This window comes from Ornithodoros turicata, unplaced genomic scaffold, assembly GCF_037126465.1.
Source record: "Ornithodoros turicata isolate Travis unplaced genomic scaffold, ASM3712646v1 ctg00000914.1, whole genome shotgun sequence".
In the NCBI taxonomy this organism is placed as follows: Eukaryota; Metazoa; Arthropoda; class Arachnida; order Ixodida; family Argasidae; genus Ornithodoros; species Ornithodoros turicata.
In genome coordinates this window covers 259,516-282,650 of record NW_026999416.1, presented here as the reverse complement: position 1 = coordinate 282,650, position 23,135 = coordinate 259,516, and the positions used below count along the sequence as shown (strand labels likewise).

The 23,135-nt window shown below is 46.2% G+C and overlaps 1 protein-coding gene across 2 annotated transcripts in view; it reads left to right on the top strand.

Annotated features, from left to right (window-relative positions):
* The window catches only part of LOC135375660 (uncharacterized), a 68,614-nt gene extending 46,665 nt beyond the window's left edge, over window positions 1-21,949 (top strand). Inside the window, exons 6-7 of one of the 2 annotated variants that reach the window (XM_064608324.1) lie at window positions 18,004-18,090; window positions 21,794-21,949. In XM_064608324.1, coding sequence (XP_064464394.1) covers window positions 18,004-18,090; window positions 21,794-21,865 — 159 coding nt within the window. In that variant the 3' untranslated portion in view covers window positions 21,866-21,949. The remainder of the gene's footprint in view (window positions 1-18,003; window positions 18,091-21,793) is intronic. The other variant, XM_064608325.1, reaches the window with a different exon arrangement.
* The last annotated feature ends 1,186 nt before the right edge of the window (window positions 21,950-23,135 follow it).

Genomic DNA, 23,135 nt, shown 5'->3' with positions numbered 1-23,135 from the left:
CCAGTCTACGCTTCAAGTGAATAATATCACGGCTAATCCAAGAGCTTTTCGTACCGATCTCTTTCTTTTTAACAGGAACTGGAGGCATTATCTTGGCATCAGCATGATGGCATTGTATAGAAAGGCCATGGCTATGCAGTAGAATCCTCGAAGTCTGCGTAACAAGCTCCCTGATTTTAAATCCCATCTACAACAGTACAAGTTGCCTTTCATAGCTGTATGCGAACACTGCATGGATTCTACACATCGCCGCTAATGGATACACAATCTATCGATCTCATCAATCCTCTGAGAGCAGAACAGCGCTATACGTTCGTAATGACCTCGTTGCTGCGCCCATCGGGTCAGTTTGTCGTCCCTCTTATGATTTTGTCACCTGCAGGATCCGCCTTGGCCCGATGCTGTTAACGGTCGTCAGTATCTATATACGTCCCGCGGTACATTACGCTTGCTTGAACGCTTACTTGGTTCTCTGGAAGCCCCGGCGCTCGTGCTGGGTGCCTTCAATGCGCAACACTCGGCCTGGGGGAGCCGAAGGACGGATGGTAGAGGAAGAAGGTTGCTGGAGGCAATGGAGAATAATAACATGTGCCTGCTCAACAATCGGGAGCCAACTTACATGCGATATCCAACGTCACTCGATCTATTGGACCTCTCGTGGCGCTCAACCGACATAATTCACCACTTGTCGTGCGATACGGACGTCGACACTAGAGGTAGCGACCATTTTCTTCTATATATTTGGCACGACAGACTGCCCCTCTGAGCAACTACTGGACTGATTTCTTTCACAAACTGGAGACTTTTTCGTGAGGGCCTCAGAACATCTGTGCACACTGGTATGCCGCAAGAGGCTCTCTCGCAAGCAATTAGCCGCGGTATTCAGGACGTGGTGGTCATGTCTAAAAGGGTAACAGGACATGTCTGTCATTCCCCAGCAATTAACCACCTTAGGGCATTACGTCGCCGAGCAGAAAGAACGGCACGTCTGAAAAGGCGACTTACAGACATCGTGGAGTACGAACGGATGAAAGCCAAAGAAACACGATAACTTAAGAAAGAGGACAGGAAGCGTTGGCGTAAGTTTTGTCACCATCTTTCACCGTTTGACCCTGCCACGAAGATCTGGCGGAATATCATATCTCTGAACGAGGCGCCCCCTCAAAAGAATCCTCTTGCGGACTTGGCTATCGTTAAGGGTGTAGACGAAAACACGCTACCGACGGACTTATGTGTGCTACTAAAGACACCGGCGGCTGCTTCGACGACACCGCTACACCGCATTTTTGTCCACAGTTTGACGGCTGAACTTCACTAAGATTGGCCCCGTCCACCGGAAGTTATGGACCGTGACTTCAGACTAATCGAGCTAATGGCAGCGTTGAAGCTTGTGAACGCCGGCTCCTCCCCACGACCCGATAAAATCAGCAGGTGCGTTCTTTTCGGCAAAAAAAGTGCTGCACCTAAATCCCCGGTTTTCTGGGTTGGGAAGACCGCGAAAACTAGTTTAGTGAAAGGTGCAAAGGGACTAAACCCTTGAAAAGAATGCAATTGTGCGACGGGGGAGGGGGCACTGTCGTCTGCTACGAAGCAGGGCTGTAGCTGCGTAGTTTTGAGTTTTCGTAGAGCATGCAGTTTTGTTCGTACGTGCAGTCGCACATTCTTCTGGTTCTTGTGACGGTAATGGCGTGTAACGCGAGTCTGGTGGCCTTTATGGAGCTAGTTGATTCGGACTCAGAAGACAAGTGTTATGAATCGCGCTTGGTTTGTGCTACAATCGAAGTTCTCGAGACGCATGAACGCTGTCGAATTCCTCTGTATTATGAAAGTGTCGTGCCGAGGTACATGGAATTCGAGTACAAACGTTTGTTCCGACTGTCTTCACGCCGTGTCCAGCAACTTGCCAACATGTACGAGGCCTCCGTGTTCTACCCGTCGAGCAGGGGCCAGATTTGGAAGACCGACGTCGCAGCCGTTTCATGATGTCGTCTGCTTCCACACTTCTTTACCCACGTACGGGAAGGTGCAAAGGTTTTCTGGTTCAACGTGAAACTGGGGCAGAGGGAACTACGAAAAGAACGCAGGCGGAGCAAGAGTGCGCCGAGGAGGGGACGAAAAGAATGAAAATGTGGTGCACCCTCCGAACCGGTTTGCTGGGTGCAAGGAGGTGCAAGCGAAAAGAACGCACCTAGCTATGCCGCACTGCGAAACCTTGACGGGCGGTCACTCCAAGCTCTCTCTGATTCATGTGTATAATATGTCTTGGCAACAAGGATCTTTAGCACCTACATGGAAGGAGCCATTGGTTGTTCCCACCTTGAAACCAGGCAAGCCTCCAAATGCCCTATCGTCCTTTTGCCTTGTGAGCCTGACGAGCTGTATGGGAAAACTGATGGAGAGAATGGTTCTGCATCGCCTCGACTGGTGGCTCGAAAAACAAGGTGCGTTCCCTCAAGTTCCCCTCGGCGGCTCGTCCTATCTGTTTTCCTCGAGATCAAGCGCGCATGTGATACCGTCTCACACATTTCTGTTCTGCACGCCTTGCGCTTGGGGGTACCCGGTCGGCTCTTCATCTGGCTCCAAGACTTCCTTACGGACCGAACTGTCGCTGTCCGTACGTCCCGAGGCAAATGCCCTCAGCATCCTGTTCCTCAAGGAGTCCCCCAAGGAAGTATTCTCAGTCCGACACTCTTTAATGTGGTGATGGCCGGCCTACAATCAGTAATTCCTCTCAAAGTGTCGTCTTCCATGTATGCAGATGGCGTCGCCCTTTGGACAGTAGGAAAATCACGCCCAGCCATACAGCGCCGCCTGCAGCTCGCTTTATATAATGTACATACGTACCTGACACACCTTGGCATGGACCTTTCTCCCGAAAAGTGCGTCGAGCTCCCTTTCACGCGCAAAGCTATGACCGATTTCCCTCTTTGGGTTAGCGCCAAGAAGCTTGACCGGTACGCTTCCACCGCTTCCTTGGCGTCGTAGTCGGCTCGGACTTGCGCTGGGCTCGCCACATTAAACACCTTGACACTAAAGTGCAGCGATGGCTCCCCGCAATTCAGCATCTTTCTGGCTCAGGATGGGGCTGTGATCAGCGTTCCCTGCTCGCAGTTCACGCGGCGTTTGTGAGGGCGACTGTGCTTTACAGCCCTCATGTTCTGCACAGGATATCAACAACATAATTAACACCCTTCGGTCCCTGTTTGCTCGAAGCCTATGTCGCTGCCTCGGAGTTTCAAGAATGGCTGAAACACGGCAAGTACTGGTTGAAGCTGGTCAACTCCCGGTTGAGGTTCTACGTAAACGTGAAACAGCTTGGCACTTCCTACGTTTGCATGCTCACATTCTCCGGAAAATTCGACACGGCCCTGAAAGCGACTTCTATCGAGTAGCGCAGAGGACACACCAGACTCTCACTGACTTCACAACTAAGGACACTATACCGCTGGAAGCCCCCTGGTCTCTAGCGGTACCGCCCACTTTTGTACGCCTTCCAAACCTTCTGGAAAGAAGAGATCACGTCCCCCCTCAAGTCCTCCGAGACCATTTTCATGCTTTGGTAGACGAGAAGGTTTCTACGTTTACGGTAGCATATACAGATGGCGCATCCCGAAACAACAAGTACGCCTCAGCATTCGTCATACCATCCGAAGGCGTAGTGCAAGGACGACGCCTTTCACATCCAACCTCTTCTACGGCTGCGGAACTCTATGCCATCCTTTTCTTTCTAGGACACATCGCTGATTTTACACCGCGCGAATGGACAGTCTTCAAAGACTCCAAATCTGCACTTTAAGGTATTGGAAATTCCGGCGTACGATGCCCATCCGCACCCCTAGTTACAGATGTGTTAATGGTTTACCACACTCTCTACACAGCAGGCCACAGGATAGTTCTCCAGTCGGCTCCAGCCCATTGTGGTGTCGTGGGGAATGAGCAGAACGACAGCGCCGCAGAAGCAGCACTTTCGTAACGGCAACGGTCCAGTATTGTTCTGCTGAAAGGAGACCGTCGTTCCATTCTGCGACGCCTCGTGACACCCCGGGCTTCCCGCCAATGGACAACCGACATTCTCCCCCCATCTATGTTGAGCACAGTTGATCTAACGCTCGCTTTCCGCGTGCCACGAAACACCTCTCGTCAAAATGCTGCATTAATCCTCCGAGTGCGACTCGATGTGGCCTTTAAAGCTCAGTGGCGTTACAACTTGAGTGTTACCCACCTACTGCCACTGTGGTGCTCTTGAGGATCTGGAGCGCACTCTTCTTCATTCATTGCCCCCACTACCAACCTTGAAGAATGAAGTGGTCTTACAAGCCACTTATTGTTTCACAAGATAAAGGATATATATTCTGGCTTATAAACATTAAATCCGAAAGTGACGCCGTGCTGGAGGTCACCCTGCTATGTCCTGCAAGTAGTGTGGGATCAGCTCAAGTATCCAGTAACTTACACAGTCATCTGGACGTCATTAATTAGCAATTAGAGCAATTTGGAATCCCCCACAGTAATTAGGATCATTCAGGGAGTCATTACACTAATTGGGGAGCATCAAAGACGTGTCCAGACCACTGTGTGAGTTTCCGGCTACTTGAGACGGTTCCGGGGTGACAGCGCTTGTTGGCGTCGGGTAGTTGAAGAGATCGACGACAGGTGGCCACCTAGTTGCAAGCATCACACCAGATGGCGCCCCCATCATAGCTCTATGTGAGAAAGACAGAGAACAACAAGATACAAGCGGCGGGTAAAAAGCTGCCAACACTGCTGAACAAGTCTAGGCAAAGGTCTAACCACCACTGCTAAACAGAATACAGTACACATCGAGGAAAAGGCAATCACTTAGGCCTAACCACAGCGCCTCAGCACTATACACTTAACACAAGGCGGGAACCGCTAAACGTGCATCAACACGGAGAAAAGGCTTGGTCACTGCTGAACAAGTCTGAACATGCGCGAAAAGGCTTAACACGAGCGCAGTCAAACATCGGCAAATCACTCGTTGATCATCGCTAAACAAGGAGGAACGGCAAACATGCGAGAAAAGGAGCGCGGCAAATCACTCACATTTTCCCCCGCGGTGACTGCTCATCAGCCAGCCAGAAACTGAGCGAGCGCGGGGACTGCGGAGCAACCGAGCACACGACTGCTCTCCGCGACAGCCAGCGAGCAACTGACTGAGGCGACGCGCTGCGGCAGCTACGGATACGCGCGCGCTCCTAGCGCCCTCTGCTCCACCCGACCGCGCATGCGCGCGCGCTCCTACCACCACGGCGCCGCGGCGACCACCTGCGAGAGGTTAAGAGAGAAGAGCATTCCTGCACCCTCTTCTTGCGTTACTCATTGGCCATGACGTCATCCCATTGTCTCAGGTCTACCCTGCTTTTTTTTCACTAATGCTCCTTTGGACAAGGTCAATCTGCAATGAAGCCGCGGTATGACGTCATCATACACCTGCGTGGCTCAAGGACGCGTGCGCTCTAGACAGGGGACCTATTATTTATTGAATCACTATCTCAAGATTATTTCCTTTATTCTTCTATAACGATTGAATAGGAAACTATTGCAGAAGAGCACCATGCATGAAAGCTGATCGTTGGAATTCCAAAGTCTTACTAAATGAGACTTGCAAAAGAACAAAATATCCTAACACGTAACTCCATCAACGGCTAATAAGAGGACTAGGCACTCAACAAATCAACACGGAGTACGGGTAACAAGGAGCGCAGAACGATGCGTCTACTCCATCCGACAGCAAGGCACGGAACTGAGTCGTAATGCTTTTTCTCCTCTATAGGGTCAGTTGATTTCTGCTGGAATAAAAATATTAATCGCCAGGGTACAACAATGTCAGCTCTGCTTCTGTTTAAGTGATAAAACAGTGCACCCGAACCGCGCCCCACGCGAGCCCGTTCTCTCGGTTTGGACACGCGACGCGCGCGATTCCCCGTGTGAGCGCAACGCGGGCCCGGCGCATTGGACGCGCGCGATCCGTTATCCCAAGTGAGCGCACTGTTTTATCACTTAAACGGAAGCAGAGCTGACATTGTTGTACCCTGGCGATAAATCTTTTTATTCCAGCGCCAGCAGAATGTATTCAGAAAAGGCTTCGGGTGTGTAAGGTCAGCCCAAGGTGTGTTGATGGGAGCGCACTCCTCTGTTGGGTCTCTATAGTATTCTTGCAAAATATATGGGTGCAAGAAAATAAAAGGAAAACGAAGAAGACAATTCACTCCTGTATGATGATCGCTGCGTACAAGCACGGCACCGTTTTCTTCGTGGAGGTATAGCGAATGTGCATTCCTTTCTTTCTTTTTTGGTTCGCGTCGGTCGAGTGGCGATATCCTATTACATCCGGAACGAGGACCTATCGCGTTGCGATCGCATACACGAGTGAGCCATCTTTTGACGATGGTAGGATAATTATTGACCTGAGGAATAATATGGATATATGTGGTTGTGAGAATAGACTTTGTGTTTGTGAGTGTGAAAATGTGAGTGTGTGTCTGTGTGTGCGCGCGGGCGCGCGCGCTTTTTTGAACCAGGGATCCCACTTAACAAGTAAGTTCTTTGTGTGTGCCTTTTCATGTGACACGAGTGATACATTTATGTACTATTGCGTGGAATAATGGCTTAAAAAAATAAGGGTAGCAGCGCTTGCATTGCTATCTGTAGGATAGACCGAGAGCGTTTTTAATGGAATTGCCTCGCGAACCTGGTGAAGTCTTTGTTTTGGGCAGGCTATTTTATGAGAGCCGGTCCTGCTGCGTTGCATTTGATACGCTTTCCTGAAGCAGTGTGCTTTGTTCTTGTAGTGTGATTTACGCCTTTATCAATATAAATGAATAGAAGTGTTTGTTTGTTTGTTTGTTTGTTTGTTTGTTAGTATGTGTCTGTCACGTTCGTTGCGCTGTTCAAGCTTTATTTTCTTTGCAAAAATTCAGACTTTATGGTATTAAGCTGTTCGAGTAGAAGTGACTTTCCCTGCTCGCTTAAGATAAATTGTGTATCCCTGTCCTGTGCTTTCTTCACGCAGGGGCAATGCACATGAGTATTAACATTATACAATAATTATCTGATAGCAGAAATGGGTGTCTTTGTCACAGTTTATTAGAGTGTGGGTCGTTATTTTTTTTTCTCGTATAGCTATGCGAGCAGAAGTGCGTGTAATTTTTCGCAGCTCTTTTCTTATTTTCTCTACTTTTATGTAGAAGAAAGCGTCCTGCGTAAAAGCTGAATAGTGTTCTATCAGTGGAAGTGGGGTTGTTTGTTTGATTTTGTTGGGTGTTCGATATGTTGACGAAGTAAGCAGTGCTTAATTTTGCAGGTTTTTGAGCAGAAATGCTGGTATCTGAGCACGGAATAGCAATTTCTATATTTCTGTGCTCCCTAAGAAAATTTGTACGTCGTTTTCCAAGCAGACCGCGTTTAGTTTACGCGAAATAGAAAAATGAAGTTGCGTATGCTCTATGATGATCCGCCGCAGGCTTAGGCCTTTTCCCCGATGAGCAGTGTTTTGTATGCGATGTCGCATGTCTGGACTTGTTCAGTAGTGTTGCAATTTGTACCCTTCGCTAATATCTTGTTGCTGTCGACTTGTGTTAGACGTTGAGCTTGGTAGCGATGTGCTGTAACGCTACGATTATTCCTGAGCGCTCCGTGTGTTTAATGCGTTGTCCTCTGTGCGTGCATGCGTGTGCTTTTTTCCTGATTTGTGACGTCATCATGGCATGTCTGGACTTGTTTTGCAGTGTTGCAGTTCTTCGCGCTGCTAGTATCTTGTTGGTGTCATGTTGTGCTAGCCGCGTGGCGATGTGTGGTGACCTGAGGTCTTATGCCTTTTCCCTGCTCACCTAAGGAAATTTGTGCATCCCTGTCTTGTGCTTTCTTTACGCAAGGGCAATGCGTCTGTGTATGTGGCGCTATCAGATACCAACATGAGTGTCTTTTTCTTAGTTTATTAGCACATGCTTCAGGTTTTTTAAGTCAAGCACAAGTGCGTGCAACTTGTCGCTGCTCTCTTCCTCAAATCAGCGATTTTACGCAGAAGAAAGTCGCATGGTACAGCTGAGAAAAGGGTTTCTCTGATTGTTTCTTAAATGTTGTTGGAGCTCGGTATGTTGAGGAAGTCAGCTGTTAAAGATATTCGTGAAGAAATGCTTGCATCTGAGCGCAGGATGGGAATTCCTGAAGCACGGCACCCTCAGTGTAAGTTAATTATTTTGGATGTGAGTCTGCTTCACTGCATGACAAGGCTGAAATGGGAAGAGAGAAAACATTGGAGCACTTCATTAATAGCGATCCAAGTAATAGGGCAACTACAGTTTCCATAGAAAGTAGAATTTTAATGGACTCGTAAATTTATAGTTTTGTAGTAGTTTTTCTAAACTGCAATGCAAGGTAGAAAATCATTAATATGGTGGGAATGCCATCATTGTTCAGTAGTGTTGCAATTTTTACCCTTCGCTAATATCTTGTTGCTGTCGTCTTGTGTTAGACGTTGAGCTTCGTAGTGATGTGCGGTAACGCTACGATTATTCCTGAGCGCTCCGTGTGTTTAATGCGTTGTCCTCTGTGCGTGCATGCGTGTGCTTTTTTCCTTATTTGTGACGTCATCATGGCATGTCTGGACTTGTTTAGCACTGTTGCAGTTCTTCCCGCTGCTAGTATCTTGTTGGTGTCATGTTGTGCTAGTCGCGTGGCGATGTGTGGTGACCTGAGGTCTTATGCCTTTTCCCTGCTCACCTAAGGAAATTTGAGTATCCCTGTCCTGTGCTTTCTTTACGCAAGGGCAATGCGTCTGTGTATGTGGCGCTATCAGATACCAGACATGAGTGTCTTTTTCTTAGTTTATTAGCACATGCTTCAGGTTTTTTAAGTCAAGCACAAGTGCGTGCCACTTGTCGCTGCTCTCTTCCTCGAATCACCGATTTTACGCAGAAGAAAGTCGCATGGTACAGCTGAGAAAAGGGTTTTTCTGATTGTTTGTTAAATGTTGTTAGGAGCTCGGTATGTTGAGGAAGTCAGCTGTTAAAGATATCCGTGAAGAAATGCTTGCATCTGAGCGCAGGATGGGAATTCCTGAAGCACGGCACCCTCAGTGTAAATTAATTATTTTGGATGTGAGTCTGCTTCACTGCATGACAAGGCTGAAATGGGAAGAGAGAAAAAATTGGAGCGCTTCATTAATAGCGATCCAAGTAATAGGGCAATAACAGTTTCCATAGAAAGTAGAATTAGAATTTTAATGGACTCGGAAAAAATGTATTTTTGTAGTAGTTTTTCAAAACTGCAATGCAAGGTAGAAAATCATTAATATTGTGGGAATGCCATCATTGTTCAGTAGTGTTGCAATTTTTACCCTTCGCTAATATCTTGTTGCTGTCGACTTTTGTTAGACGTTGAGCTTGGTAGCGATGTGCGCTAACGCTACGATTATTCCTGAGCGCTCCGTGTGTTTAATACGTTGTCCTCTGAGCGTGCATGCGTGTGCTTTTTTCCTGATTTGTGACGTCATCATGGCATGTCTGGACTTGTTTTGCAGTGTTGCAGTTCTTCCCGCTGCTAGTATCTTGTTGGCGTCATGTTGTGCTAGCCGCGTGGCGATGTGTGGTGACCTGAGGTCTTATGCCTTTTCCCTGCTCACCTAAGGAAATTTGTGTATCCCTGTCCTGTGCTTTCTTTACGCAAGGGCAATGCGTCTGTGTATGTGGCGCTATCAGATACCAGACATGAGTGTCTTTTTCTTAGTTTATTAGCACATGCTTCAGGTTTTTTAAGTCAAGCACAAGTGCGTGCAACTTGTCGCTGCTCTCGTCCTCAAATCACCGATTTTACGCAGAAGAAAGTCGCATGGTACAGCCGAGAAGAGGGTTTCTCTGATTGTTTGTTAAATGTTCTTAGGAGCTCGGTATGTTGAGGAAGTCAGCTGTTAAAGATATTCGTGAAGAAATGCTTGCATCTGAGCGCAGGATGGGAATTCCTGAAGCACGGCACCCTCAGCGTAAATTAATTATTTTGGATGTGAGTATGCTTCACTGCATGACAAGGCTGCAATGGGAAGAGAGAAAAAAATTGGAGCGCTTCATTAATAGCGATCCAAGTAATAGGGCAATTACAGTTTAAATAGAAAGTAGAATTTTAATGGACTCGTAAAATTATAGTGTTGTAGTAGTTTTTCTAAACTGCAATGCAAGGTAGAAAATCATTAATATTGTGGGAATGCCATCATTGTTCAGTAGTGTTGCAATTTTTACCCTTCGCTAATATCTTGTTGCTGTCGTCTTGTGTTAGACGTTGAGCTTCGTAGTGATGTGCGGTAACGCTACGATTATTCCTGAGCGCTCCGTGTGTTTAATGCGTTGTCCTCTGTGCGTGCATGCGTGTGCTTTTTTCCTGATTTGTGACGTCATCATGGCATGTTTGGACTTGTTTAGCAGTGTTGCAGTTCTTCCCGCTGCTAGTATCTTGTTGGTGTCATGTTGTGCTAGCCGCGTGGCGATGTGTGGCGACCTGAGGTCTTATGCCTTTTCCCTGCTCACCTAAGGAAATTTGTGTATCCCTGTCCTGTGCTTTCTTTACGCAAGGGCGATGCGTCTGTGTATGTGGCACTATCAGATACCAGACATGAGTGTCTTTTTCTTAGTTTATTAGCACATGCTTCAGGTTTTTTAAGTCAAGCACAAGTGCGTGCAACTTGTCGCTGCTTTCTTTCTCAAACCACCAATTTTACGCAGAAGAAAGTCGCATGGTACAGCTGAGAAGAGGGTTTCTCTGATTGTTTGTTAAATGTTGTTAGGAGCTCGGTATGTTGAGGAAGCAGTCCATGAAGAAATGCTTGCATCTAAGCGCAGGATGGGAATTCCTGAAGCACGTCACCCTCAGTGTAAATTAATTATTTTGGATGTGAGTCTGTTTCACTGCATGACAAGGCTGAAATGGCAAGAGAGGCAAAATTGGAGCGCTTCATTAATAGCGATCCAAGTAATAGGGCGATTATAGTTTCCATAGAAAGTAGAATTTTAATGGGCTCCTAAAATTATAGTTTTGTAGTAGTTATTCTAAACTGCAATGCAAGATAGAAAATCATTAATATGGTGGGAATGCCATCATGTTCGCGTAAAGGCGTCTTGTGCTTTGGCGTGCGCGAATGGAACTTTGCTCCCCGGCTTTCGCGCCCTTTTGCTCGCAATGCGCGAATGGAACTTTGCCCCCCGGCTTTCGCGCCTTTTTGCTCGCAGGTGTAGCCTCAGACAACGAATGTATCAGCATAGAAAGGGTCATGTATTACATAAGCCTGGAGGTGATGTTGAGTGGACTCACTTATTATTTTAAAGACCAGTGGTAGTTTACTGTAATTCTAATGACCATGATGAGCCTTTGGGGTGAAAATCGTTAATATGCACGGTGCTTTTTGTTGAATTTTAATGAGAGAATGAATGTCATTAAGAGTAGGACAAAGGAAATAATCTTGCGATTCAATAAATAATAGGAGTCTTTGCCGCCGTCTTCTTCAGACAGGATGTGATGACGTCACGCAGTCTGTAGCAATGCATTGACCGTTACTGAAAAAAAGTGTTGCAACAGAAAAATGGTGAGTATTGTCCTGGACGGATTTATGATGAGCACTGTTTTTGAATAAGAGGAGTGTGTGTGTGCTTAGAAATACTTTGATGTTGGTTTTCTTCTTTGTTTCTTTTCGCTTCTTTCCTTTTCCTTCCTTTATTATCAATTTAAATGTAAATACAATGTAGAGATATGCCAAAAAGCGGCAAAGTAGCCGCTTGACTGGGGCATTATCCCGTATGGATGCTGTTGTGGCAGCTGCAACAGTGTAAAAATATAGAAGGAGAAAACAAACGAAATACAAGTATAAGAAAAGGTACAAAGAAGCACTGTACAATACATGTTATGCGCTGGTCAAAAATAAGCAAAAACATACATCAGTGGGTCATGTAATAACAGCCTCAGGTTGACTGGACAAATAATGCTCGCAATGAGGAACGTGAGAGTGTCTGAATATTAATATTTTGCCTATGGTAAAAATTAAATGTGCTTGGGAGAGTGTATGATAATGATTGATGACCGTAATTTGTTCGGTATAGTGGTATTTTTAACAGGTGGCTGTGACGCGAATACGGCGGAAACCACTCAAGAGGGATTAATGAGAGCATACATTCGTTGTTATGTTTAACTGCTGATAAGTAAGCCTTTAAGAGTAAGAACTTGTATAAGTGAGTTATTTTAATGAAGTTGAGAGCTGTGAATAAGTGTTGTGTGTGATGGTCGTAGGGGACGTTGGCAATGATACGTATGGCCCTCTTCTGAGTAACCAGTAGGCCCTTAACAGCGTTAGTATTAGCGGTGCCCCAGACCAACAGGCAGTACCGCAGCGTGGAAAAAATTAGTGAGTTATATACAAGTATTTTAACATGTTCTGGCAACGTATGGCGAAGGCGATTCATGATCCCAATGGGCCTAGAGATTCTGGACCTTACGTAGGATATGTGGGCGTCCCAAGATAAATTTGCAGAGAAATATACGCCTAAGACTTTGACCGACTTTACGACGTCTATGTAGTTCTCCCCCAGTCGGATATTTACAGGACAATCTGCTAATTTATTTTTGGGTCTGTAAAGTACGGCCTTAGTCTTTTTGGAATTTATTACTAAGTAATTTGCTTTGGTCCACTGGTGAATAGCTCGGAGAACAGTGTTGGCCTTAGCAATTACTTTTGCTATATCAATATCCGACACAAACACAGTGGTGTCATCGGCATAAATATAAAAATTGGCATCGCTGGCAATATTTACTATATCATTTATATACATGTTAAACAGTAACGGGCCGAGGATGCTGCCCTGTGGAACGCCAGTATGTACTTTAAGTTTGTCAGAGGAGGATGTGCCAATCGATACATACTGTTGCCGCAATGTCAAGTACGAACGAAAAAAGGAGAGGGCAACACCTCGAATCCCGTATTTTTCTAACTTGGCTAAAAGAAGTGAATGGTTGAGAGAATCGAAGGCCTTGGAAAGGTCTATATAAATCCCTAACGTGAACAGTTTGCGTTCTATATTCTGTATAATGTGCTCCTTATGATGAAGGAGAGCTATTTCTGTTGACCGAAATTTTCGGAACCCGAATTGCAAATTAGTAATGGACTGGTGCTTCTCGAAAAATTTTGTTAATCGTTTGTTCACAATGACCTCCAAGCCCTTCGAGAGAATTGGAAGCAAAGATATCGGTCGGTAATTTCCAAGCACATTGGGGTTGCCACCTTTACTTAAAACAATAACCTTGGCAATTTTCATATTTGATGGGAATACGCCAGTTGCCAAGGAGAGATTATAAATGTGTACCAAAAAAGGAGCCAAAATGTCGATAACAAACTTGATAGGTCCTATCTGCAGGTCCTCATGATCTCTGGCTTTGCTGTTTTTCAAATTCACGAAGGAGGAGCAGACTTCCTCAACTCTTTCCCCCTTGTTGTCTGACAAACATGCGCTGACATGCTCTGACCTGTTCTGACATGCTTTCCTTCTACATGTAGTTTTTCTTTTTGTACAAGGAATATTCTTGACGATGACGATAGTGTTGCCTTGAATGGGAGTAGAGTTATTCTTAATAATTTTGCGATTTATTTAGTTGAGAGAGTAACCGCGAGGGGGACAGGTGTGTGATTTTATTTAAAGCGTCATTATTCAGTTAGCTGCACGGCTCTCGGCTGGGATGGACATGTCTTGCTGAACCACTATTTTGTTTTTTCCTGTACAGTAAGACTTTGGGAATGAAATGCTACAATCTCCTCTTATCTATGGTGTTTTTCTGCAATAGTTCCCTATGCAATCATTATAGTAGAATAAAGGAAATAATCTAGGGATAGTGATTCAATAAATAACAGGTCCCCTGTCTGTCCTTGAACCATGCACTTGCATGATGATGTCATACCGCAACACTATTGTTTCAGGTTGACCTTGTCTAGAGGAGCATTAGTTGAAAAAAACAGTGTAGCCGTGAGATAATAGGGTGACGTCACGACCAATGAGAACGGCCTGCAGGGAGCGCAAGCATTCACTTCTCTCTTGGACACTGGCGGGTCTGGACACGTTAATTCTGCTCCTAGCAATTGCGTTGGCCGTCAGTGGAAGAGCTTAGTTTCGCTGGGGTTCTGTCTGCCTCTGATGGGGTGTTGATGTGTGGTTCGTCACTGGTGAATGGTGTTCGACGATGCAGGTGGATCTTGTGACGAGATCTTGTAACGATTTACAATGAGGGAATGTAGTGTACGTGTCCGATGATAGTGAGTGTCATTTTCACTCTGTTCAAGTGTTTCTTTTCCTCTGTTGCCCAGCAGTCGTGCAATTTGTCCTGACGTGTTCTGACGTGCCCCGATATGCATGCTTTCCTTTGTTGATGCTTTGTATTTTTCTTTTTTGACAAGGAACATTGTTGTCTTGACGATAGTGCTGCCCTGAATGGGAATAGTGCTATTCTTATTAATTTCGCGATTAAATTAGTTCAGAAATCATCCGCAAGAGGGAGAGATGCAAGACTCTATAGAGGAGAAAAAGCATTATGACTCAGTTCCGTGCCTTGCTGTCGGATGGAGTAGACGCATCGTTCTGCGCTCCTTGTTACCCATACTCCGTGTTGATTTGTTGAGTGCCTAGTCCTCTTATTAGCCGTTGATGGAGTTACGTGTTAGGATATTTTGTTCTTTTGCAAGTCTCATTTAGTAAGACTTTGGAATTCCAACGATCAGCTTTCATGCATGGTGTTCTTCTGCAATAGTTTCCTATTCAATCGTTATAGAAGAATAAAGGAAATAATCTTGGGATAGTGACTCAATAAATAATAGGTCCCCTGTCTAGAGCGCACGCGTCCTTGAGCCACGCCGGTGCATGATGATGTCATGCCGTGGCTTCATTGCAGATTGACGTTGTCCAACAGAGCATTAGTGAAAAAAAGCAGGGTAGCCCTGAGACAATGGGATGACGTCACGACCAATGAGTAACGCAAGAAGAGGGCGCAGGAATGCTCTTCTGTCTTAGCCTCTCACAGGTGGTCGCTGCAGGTGGCGGTAGGAGCGCGCGCGCATGCACGGTCGGGTCGAGCAGAGGGCGCTAGGAGCGCGCGGGTATGCGTAGCTGCCGCAGCGCGTCGCCTCAGTCAGTTGCTCGCTGGCTGTCGCGGAGAGCAGTCGTGTGCTCGGTTGCTCCGCAGTCCCCGCGCTCGCTCAGTTTCTGCCTAGCTGATGAGCAGTCGCCGCGGGGGAAAAGGTGAGTGATTTGCCGCACTCTTTTTCTCGCATGTTTACTGTTCCCCCTTGTTTAGCGATGACCAACGAGTGATTTGCCGATGTTTGACTGCGCTCGTGTTAAGCCCTCTCGCGCATGTTTAGACTTGTGCAGCAGTGACCAAGCCTTTTCTCCGTGTTGACGCACGTTTAGCGGTTCCCGCCTTGTGTTAGGTGTATAGTGTTGAGGTGCTGGCCTAAGCGATTGCCTTTTCCCCGATGTGTACTGTAGTCTGTTTAGCAGTGGTGGTCGGACCTTTTCCCTTGCATGCCTAGACTTGTTCAGCAGTGTTGGCATTTTTTTACCCGCCCCTTGTAACTTGTTGTTCTCTGTCTTTCTCACATAGAGCTATGATGGTGGCGCCATCTGGTGTGATGCTTGCAACTAAGTGGCCACCTGTCGTCGATCTCTTCAACTTACCGACGCCAACAAGCGCTGGTCACCCCGGAGCCGTTTGTTCGTCACGGCATCGTTGATTTTCGAATAAATTGTTTCTCTCCACTCTATTTCTATGTTTTTATTTTATTTTCTACCTATTTTTTATTTTTTATCAGCTCAAGTAGCCGGAAACTCACACAGTGGTCTGGACACGTCTTAGATGCTCCCCAATTAGTGTAATGACTCCCTGAATGATCGTAATTACTGTGGGGGGTTCCAAATTGCTCTAATTGCTAATTAATGGCGTCCAGATGACTGTCTGAGTTTCGGGATACTTGAGCTGATCCCATACTACTCCTGCACACACTTCTCCATTAGCGGAGTGATTGTCCCGAGCTCTGTCGTCTATTTCACTTCATGTTCCGTCTTGTTCCAGCAGATCTTACCCCGCTGTTTATGTCAACACGCATCGCAAATTTAACCATTTAATAAGGATGGTGCTTGATTGCAACAACTTTAGTCGTCAACATTGTATCGATATCTTCGCTGATACTCGTGTTTCTGACCATTGCTACAGAGGTTACTCAGGACCGACTTATTTCGTATAACTCAAGCTACTGTATATGTTGCTCGTATTGAATATTATTGTTCGCAGCCTTTTTTTTTTCCTTCCTTTCTATGTCATCCTTTTCTGTTTTCGTTGTTTCTAGTGATTACGTGTGCACTGTTATGCAGGCCTTTACCGGCTGCTTACGGGCGCCTCAAAAATAAATAGAAATAAAAAAGTAAAAACAGCAATTGTTATTGAGGTCATCAGGCTCTAAATACTTTTCCAGACTTGTAGTTGTTGTCGAGTGTCACACGCGCTCTCTTCGTATTTCTTTCTCGTTCCTTCGCCTTGCTTCGCTCAACTCTTCAAACACTGGATGTATACACCTAGAAATCAACAACCAAAGAAATAATGCAAAACAGAGGGGAAACAGGGATGCTTCACTCCAGTACTGGAGTCAAGCATCCCTGTTTCTTCCTCTTTCCGAGCCCCGGTGACGTCACCGGGCCCCCTAACCCTAAGATACTCTAAGATATCTTTTGGATGTCATGGGGACGTGTTTTGCACGGAATTCCTCATATTGAGGTATATTTTCATATTTGGTTGCAGAAATTATTTGAATTCAATGCATCGCTCAATAAATTTTTTCTTTTCAGTTATGAAATCTGAAAAGGCCTTTCACTTGCATGTGATGCAGTAAGCACCACGAGCAATACATACATTTTGTACTCTTTCAACTTATAATGCCGAAATCGCAGACCTTCACGACAAAATGAAAATATTTTTATTGTGCTGTATAGAGCAAAGGAATGCTGAGTATATGCCAAGGGAAAAATGTCATGTGACAGTCAAAGTTCAACGTTATGTATTAATATGGCATGGTTGTAAGTATCACAAAAGTTGAACCAAAAAGGAACAAATTGTTCCAAAGCACAGGAACTGTATGTATATGACACGGTTATGAGAATCACAAAGATGGACGGTAAGGCGAACAAATCACTCCAAACAACACAGGTTGTACAAGTGCAAGGCTGGCCAGCTTCTGGTTCAGTTGCCTGTCACTGCTGTATTTGCATTTCAGCGCCCCTTTAAGATGTAATGATGAATAGATTCAAAATCCTTGCATAGGTCAACGAGCATAGCGCTATCTTGTATGACAAGTTTTATATTATCTGTTAACGGGTCTGGCAGGGCAGCGCAGCGCAGACGTCTGGGGACCGCAGAGCTACCTAGAGCCTTCCCCGAAACTCCCGGGTAGAGGGAGCATTGGAAGGGTCGCCTTGGCGTTTTCGGCTCTCCGCACTGTGAAGTTTCTGGGAAGTTGAAAGTTGTTAGGTGTCTGTGATGCCCTCTTTTGCTCTTATCCTGTCTGAATGTTTTATTGCTTGACGCGACGGATATTTTGAAAAGTAGCAGCGCTTTGCTAGTAAGTCTCCAAATAGTCTACTAGAGAAAATTATCGCATAGATTACACTTCCTATTTTGCCGGATTTATCTTGACACTATTGAACCAACACTGTCCGTGTGCCCAAGGTTTTCGGTCTCTCAATGTCGTAAGAACACACTTTTATCGAAATATGGATTAACTTATTCGCCATTTCATTTTCATTAAGCACGTTGACTTTGGCTGTGAACACACTAGAAATATTTCAAGTCTGTCGAAAGTAGCTAAATAAAGAATGTCAGGATGGCTCATCATCAACTCGGGCGCGAATATGGCACATGATACGTGCACAGGTGTCCCTCCTAGCATAACATGCCTCATTCTCTTGCATGCAGAACGAAAGGGGGGCTTTCGGCTGTCAGTATTATTGCCAGAGGAAGCCTCACGTGATCGTCGATCGTCCTGATGGTCATCAGTGCCTGGTAAGGTAGAATGAATCTTTCAGGATAATAATTGAAGCGTGACAGATTCACAAGCTGATAACCTCATAGCGCGTCAGTTCTCGCTCTTCAAAGGAGCCTGGAAGTCACCCTCAAAATATTTTTTGTTTGTTTCTCGGTGCGACGTCTTCTGCAAGGAATTCAGTAAGCCCCTGCGAAAGAACGATGAGCGCAGGTAACCCAGAGAGCACGCGCAAGGCTCTGTTCCGCACACCTTTAAAGAAAAAAACTCTCCACGTGCAAAGAGCCCACCGGCGAACGAGAAGACGTCGTGACGTATACGGGTTCTGACACGCGACCAGTGACGTCCAACGGCACAGCTCAAGCATGTATAGACGACCCGCACCCTACGTCATTGATTACTTTGGGCCGCCGGGCAAAGTATGCTGGTGGGCACCATCAGTCTTTTCAGCCTATCAGCCGACTCGTTTTCTCCGCTCCTTGCCCACCACAGCAAAAGATAACCTCGAACCAGTCTTCTTCTGAGGTCACGTGTTTGAAAGCAGAGGGTCGTCTATAAACGGCACGGGAGCCGGGAAGAAAAAAAAAAGGCAAGCAAAAGCGCCGAACAGTTTCTACGTCACGCGAGGCTCGTGTCTCTCGTCCGCGACTGCTCTCTCCGACTGTCTATTGTAAATTTCATTTTATTGCGCAGTTACAATAGACGACTTGCACCCGTACGTCATCGACTGCGTTTCGCCGCCGCGCAAAGCATGATTGCGGGCACCTATAAAACTCATCAGCCTTTTCGACCTATCAGCAGACGCATTTTTCCCGTTTCGTTCCCACCAAAGCAAAATATAACCTCGAACCAGTCTGATCGTGACGCCACTTGCTTGTAAACAGAGGGCCGTCTACACAGCGTGGAGCGAAAATATTTTACTCGGTGACTCCTGGCGGACAGCTCCGCAAGATGAAGCAGGATTTCGAGCCATGTTGAATGTCACTTCCATGCTCCTATAAGTTGCTGATGAAATATGGCGACACCATGCCCAGTCGTCTATGCCGTTTGGGATGAGTAACAGTGAAATATGTACCTAATTCCCCCTCAAGTCGGTACCAGGCCCCTTAATGACGGGCGGCAATCCCTCATGAAAATCTGCAGAAGGGACATTTGTTTCAGGACAGGCAGCCACGCAATGCGCGTAGATTGAAGACAGACAGAGGACAAAAGACCCAAAGAAGGGAGAAAAAAGCGTGGATTAGACTGGCATCGATGTGATCCGTTGGACTGCATTCATTGCACGGGTCATTGCATTCATTGCCGTCACTCACAACTAATGTATGTAAAGATAATTATGCAGATGGCTACCTCATGAACAGAGCTGTCCAAAGGGCGCATTTTCCGAGGTCTTGTCAACATCCCCGATTCAATGCTTGTGCGAACCAAAGGAACGGGTGGCAGTACTATCCTCATAGCCCCACGGAACACCTCCACCGGACCGATCGACTTTTCATTTCGCAGCTATCGGACCCGCAAATTTATATCGTGCATCACTGTTATCAGAAATGATGTGTATACTTGGTATTGGATCCGGCAAATGGCTGTATATGTAAAACGGGAAGTGGCACAGTATACGTGAAGGGTGTCATATAAGTGCAGCTTCGGGAAATGGCACCTACTTGCTGCTTTCCTTTAATCTGTTTGTAGATGTAGTTATCAACACTTTGCACAGTAACCTTAATACAAGTATACGGAGAGGAGAAGATAGGGAAATAGATCATGTGATTAGACGCAACCTGTCCAGCAGTTGGCTATTCCTCCGAAGAGATCCAATTGAAATGGCTGCTGTTGTAGCATCTCTCCCGGGATTTCTCTAGGTCTTGCAGCCAAGCCGTCGTGGCTTACAGTACTGACGCAAGCAGCGTGGAAGCTCGACCGACGTTTCATATCAATAATATTTCACGAGAATGTGTTCTGGAATACGTTGTTGCAATCTTCCAGGAACACACAGAAGGGACTTGGGCACAAAAGGGGGGAGGAGGGGAACAACTTGTGGGTTGCAAAAAAATAAAAGAACAGGAATATATGAAACAAGTTACACAGGCACCAAATGAAGGCCAGCGACAGAGCTCTTTATTTGAGCTAGCCTGTCGCCACGTGCGCGGTTCGCTCTGTCGATTGTGGCCCGGAGCAATATCTTCCCTAAGTTCGTGTCCCAGGACGGCTCGATACAGCGCGATTACATGCACACGCAACACCACATCCGCTACTGTAACGGGTGACGAGAATGAGGTACGCATTCTTCACGTGCCATGACACGGTGACATGTGAACCGGCAGCCGCCGTCGCCGCTGCCACTTTTTCTCTGAGGCACGTGACGCCAACGTCACAGCCAATGTGAATCTCCGAAATGGCCAATCTTCATCGCAGGCTTCTTTTCTCGTTTGTTAGCTTCATGTCGCACCAAGAGAGGAGGAGGGTTTCCCGCGATGCGACGTACGGGAGAGGATCTTCACGTAATTGACCCCTTAACAACTGTCGCCTAAAAAGAATAAAATTGGCGGTGAATGACTCGATCACCTGCTCTTCATTGGAAGTGGGAACTAATGAATCATGTAGATCGAGTGTGCTAGGCATTCCACGCAGGCACCTGGTGGATGCATCATACGAGCTGAGGGGACAGTATGTGTGACGTACCTTGACTAAGTTTAAAATCCGGAAACAAGTTTATCGTTCAAGCCTCTAGAATGAACTATGCTGCGCTAACGAATGAGGCACACCAGAACGAAGAAGGCCATGCGAGGGTTATCAGTGGTGTGATTGGGGATGGAGAAATGGTGGGAGACCAGGGTAATTTGATGGGATCTGATACCGGAAGTATTATGTAACTGCACCAAACGCTTACCGCGCCGATGTTTACGTAAAAGTTCTTGGAGCCCAACGCTCAGTCTCACCGATGTACAGTAGTCTGAGGCAAATTCAATAGACCAACCTGGCAGTTTTACATGTGTGACAGCCGGTCGTATGTATATTGCTGCCATGAAGGCGAACAACTGGTTGAGCGGCCGACGCCACACAGCAGGGCGTGAGGTACGGGAAGGTACCTAGTTCATCAACTCGGGGAGCAGGGGAATTCCAAACTGTTAACTAGAGATAAAATAAGACAAACCCCAGTGCCGAGGGTATGCGAAAGGGCGTACGGAACAGAGGCCGAAGTTCAATATATTGTGCGTCCTTCTGTATGTTGAGGTTACATTGTTTCTGATAAGCGGCTGAGGTTCTACATTGGTTAGAGGGGAGAAGTCGATTGCTGGATGTTTATAAGGAGAGAAAAATAGGCCAGGACTCCACTTAGGGATAACACATAAATGCATATAGACAGTCGAAATGCCCCGCAAGCAGTGCAATAGAAACTTAGGAAAATCAGTTTGTGCAAGGGCAGGAATTTAGATCTGAATTTAACCGAGACTGAGTCTTTTCCGTTGAACATCTTTGTCCGTGCTATAACATGTCATGCGTTGCTGTATAGAAACAAACCTGAAGAGCATTGACTGAACGGACCGGCCCCTCGTAACTAAAACTACTATTCCATTCAGAGTATTGTACAAGTGTGATGTGAAGATGAGATCTCTGACTGGAAATAAGGGTGGTCTCGGCTTATGCCGTTGCCTGAATTACTTGAGGAACATGTGTATTTTGTACACATATTCTGCAATATATAAATATATTTTGCTATTTCAGGACCCCAGAACGGCACGTGCTGGCGGATGCTATGGAGGTTATTGTCATAAGAACTATCGCAATGATGTCTGAAGATACCAAGAGAGACATCGAGAAATATCTGGTTGTTTTGGTTGTCAATGCCTCTGTTGGATCGATAAAACCTATTTGCATGTTTGTGCTCGCTTTACGTGCTCCTCTTCCTCTGTGGTATCGTAATTTTTGCCCTTAACTGGATGGAATTTTATTATTTTCTGAGAAAGAAATGCGCTTCCCATATTGCAGACCCAACAGGGATGCATACTTCTTCAACAGAGTCAGCTCCAAGCCACGGAAATGAAGAAGTAGAGGACGCGCTACGGAATACTAGCCACCTCTGTGTAAAGTTGAGGCACCCTTTGCAGAAGCAAGTGCCGCAAAGTCGCAATGTTCACACCCACGCAGTGGCGGATCCAAAGGGGTTCGGTTTGGTTATCGCCCCCCAAAACGTCATTTTATACATGTATTTCCCTCTCCCCCTCCCCCACTACGCGCTCCGACAAAGAAACCCCCCCCCCAAAAAAAAACCGAGGGTCTGGGTCCGCCCCTGCGCCCACGCTTAAGATGCGTGAATCTTGTGTACAGATTTAATAAACATTTTCAGACCTCATTTGCTATGTTTTTGCTGAACTCTAAAATGTAGCGTGTCGCCAAGCGTATGGCTTACTTTCGTGAGGGCATCGCGATCTGTGCATGGGAATCAAAATGACGGCAATTGGTAGCAGACGACGCGGATGTGTTCACCCTATGCAGAGGGAGCAAGTACTGAGCACCCTATAGGCGCCTCGAATGTCAAAATCGCGATCTGTGGATTTCTTATCGGTGACAAATCGTGAGATGCAACATGCACCCTGCTAAAATATCTGACAGAATCGCACACATCTGTCTAAGTGGGTGTCTGAAGAAAATTATATGGGTTTATTTGAAAATTCCTCATAAAATTTTCTCAGACAATTCATCCGAGGGTTCCTACAAAGATTTCTGTTGCGGGGGGGGGGGGGGGTTCTTACAAGGATTTCGTGTAGGGGTTCTTGCAGAACTTTTAAGAAACTCCTCTAAGGTTTTCCGTGGAGTTCCTCTCAATATTTCAAAGCATTTCGTGGAAAACAGCAGCGGCTAAATTGTCAAGACAGTTTAATTGCTTTAACTCTCTACTGGTGCCATTGAGGGTGCTCCGCATATGCAGTACAGACGAGCCCAGTGTCTTTGACGAGTGAATGTCAGATATGGCTTTTCTTTGACGCACTTGTGCTAGGCATCTGGATGAAAACAATCTGGCTGCGTAGCAGGAAAGAGACCCAATTGAGTCTGAAGGAAGAAAGAC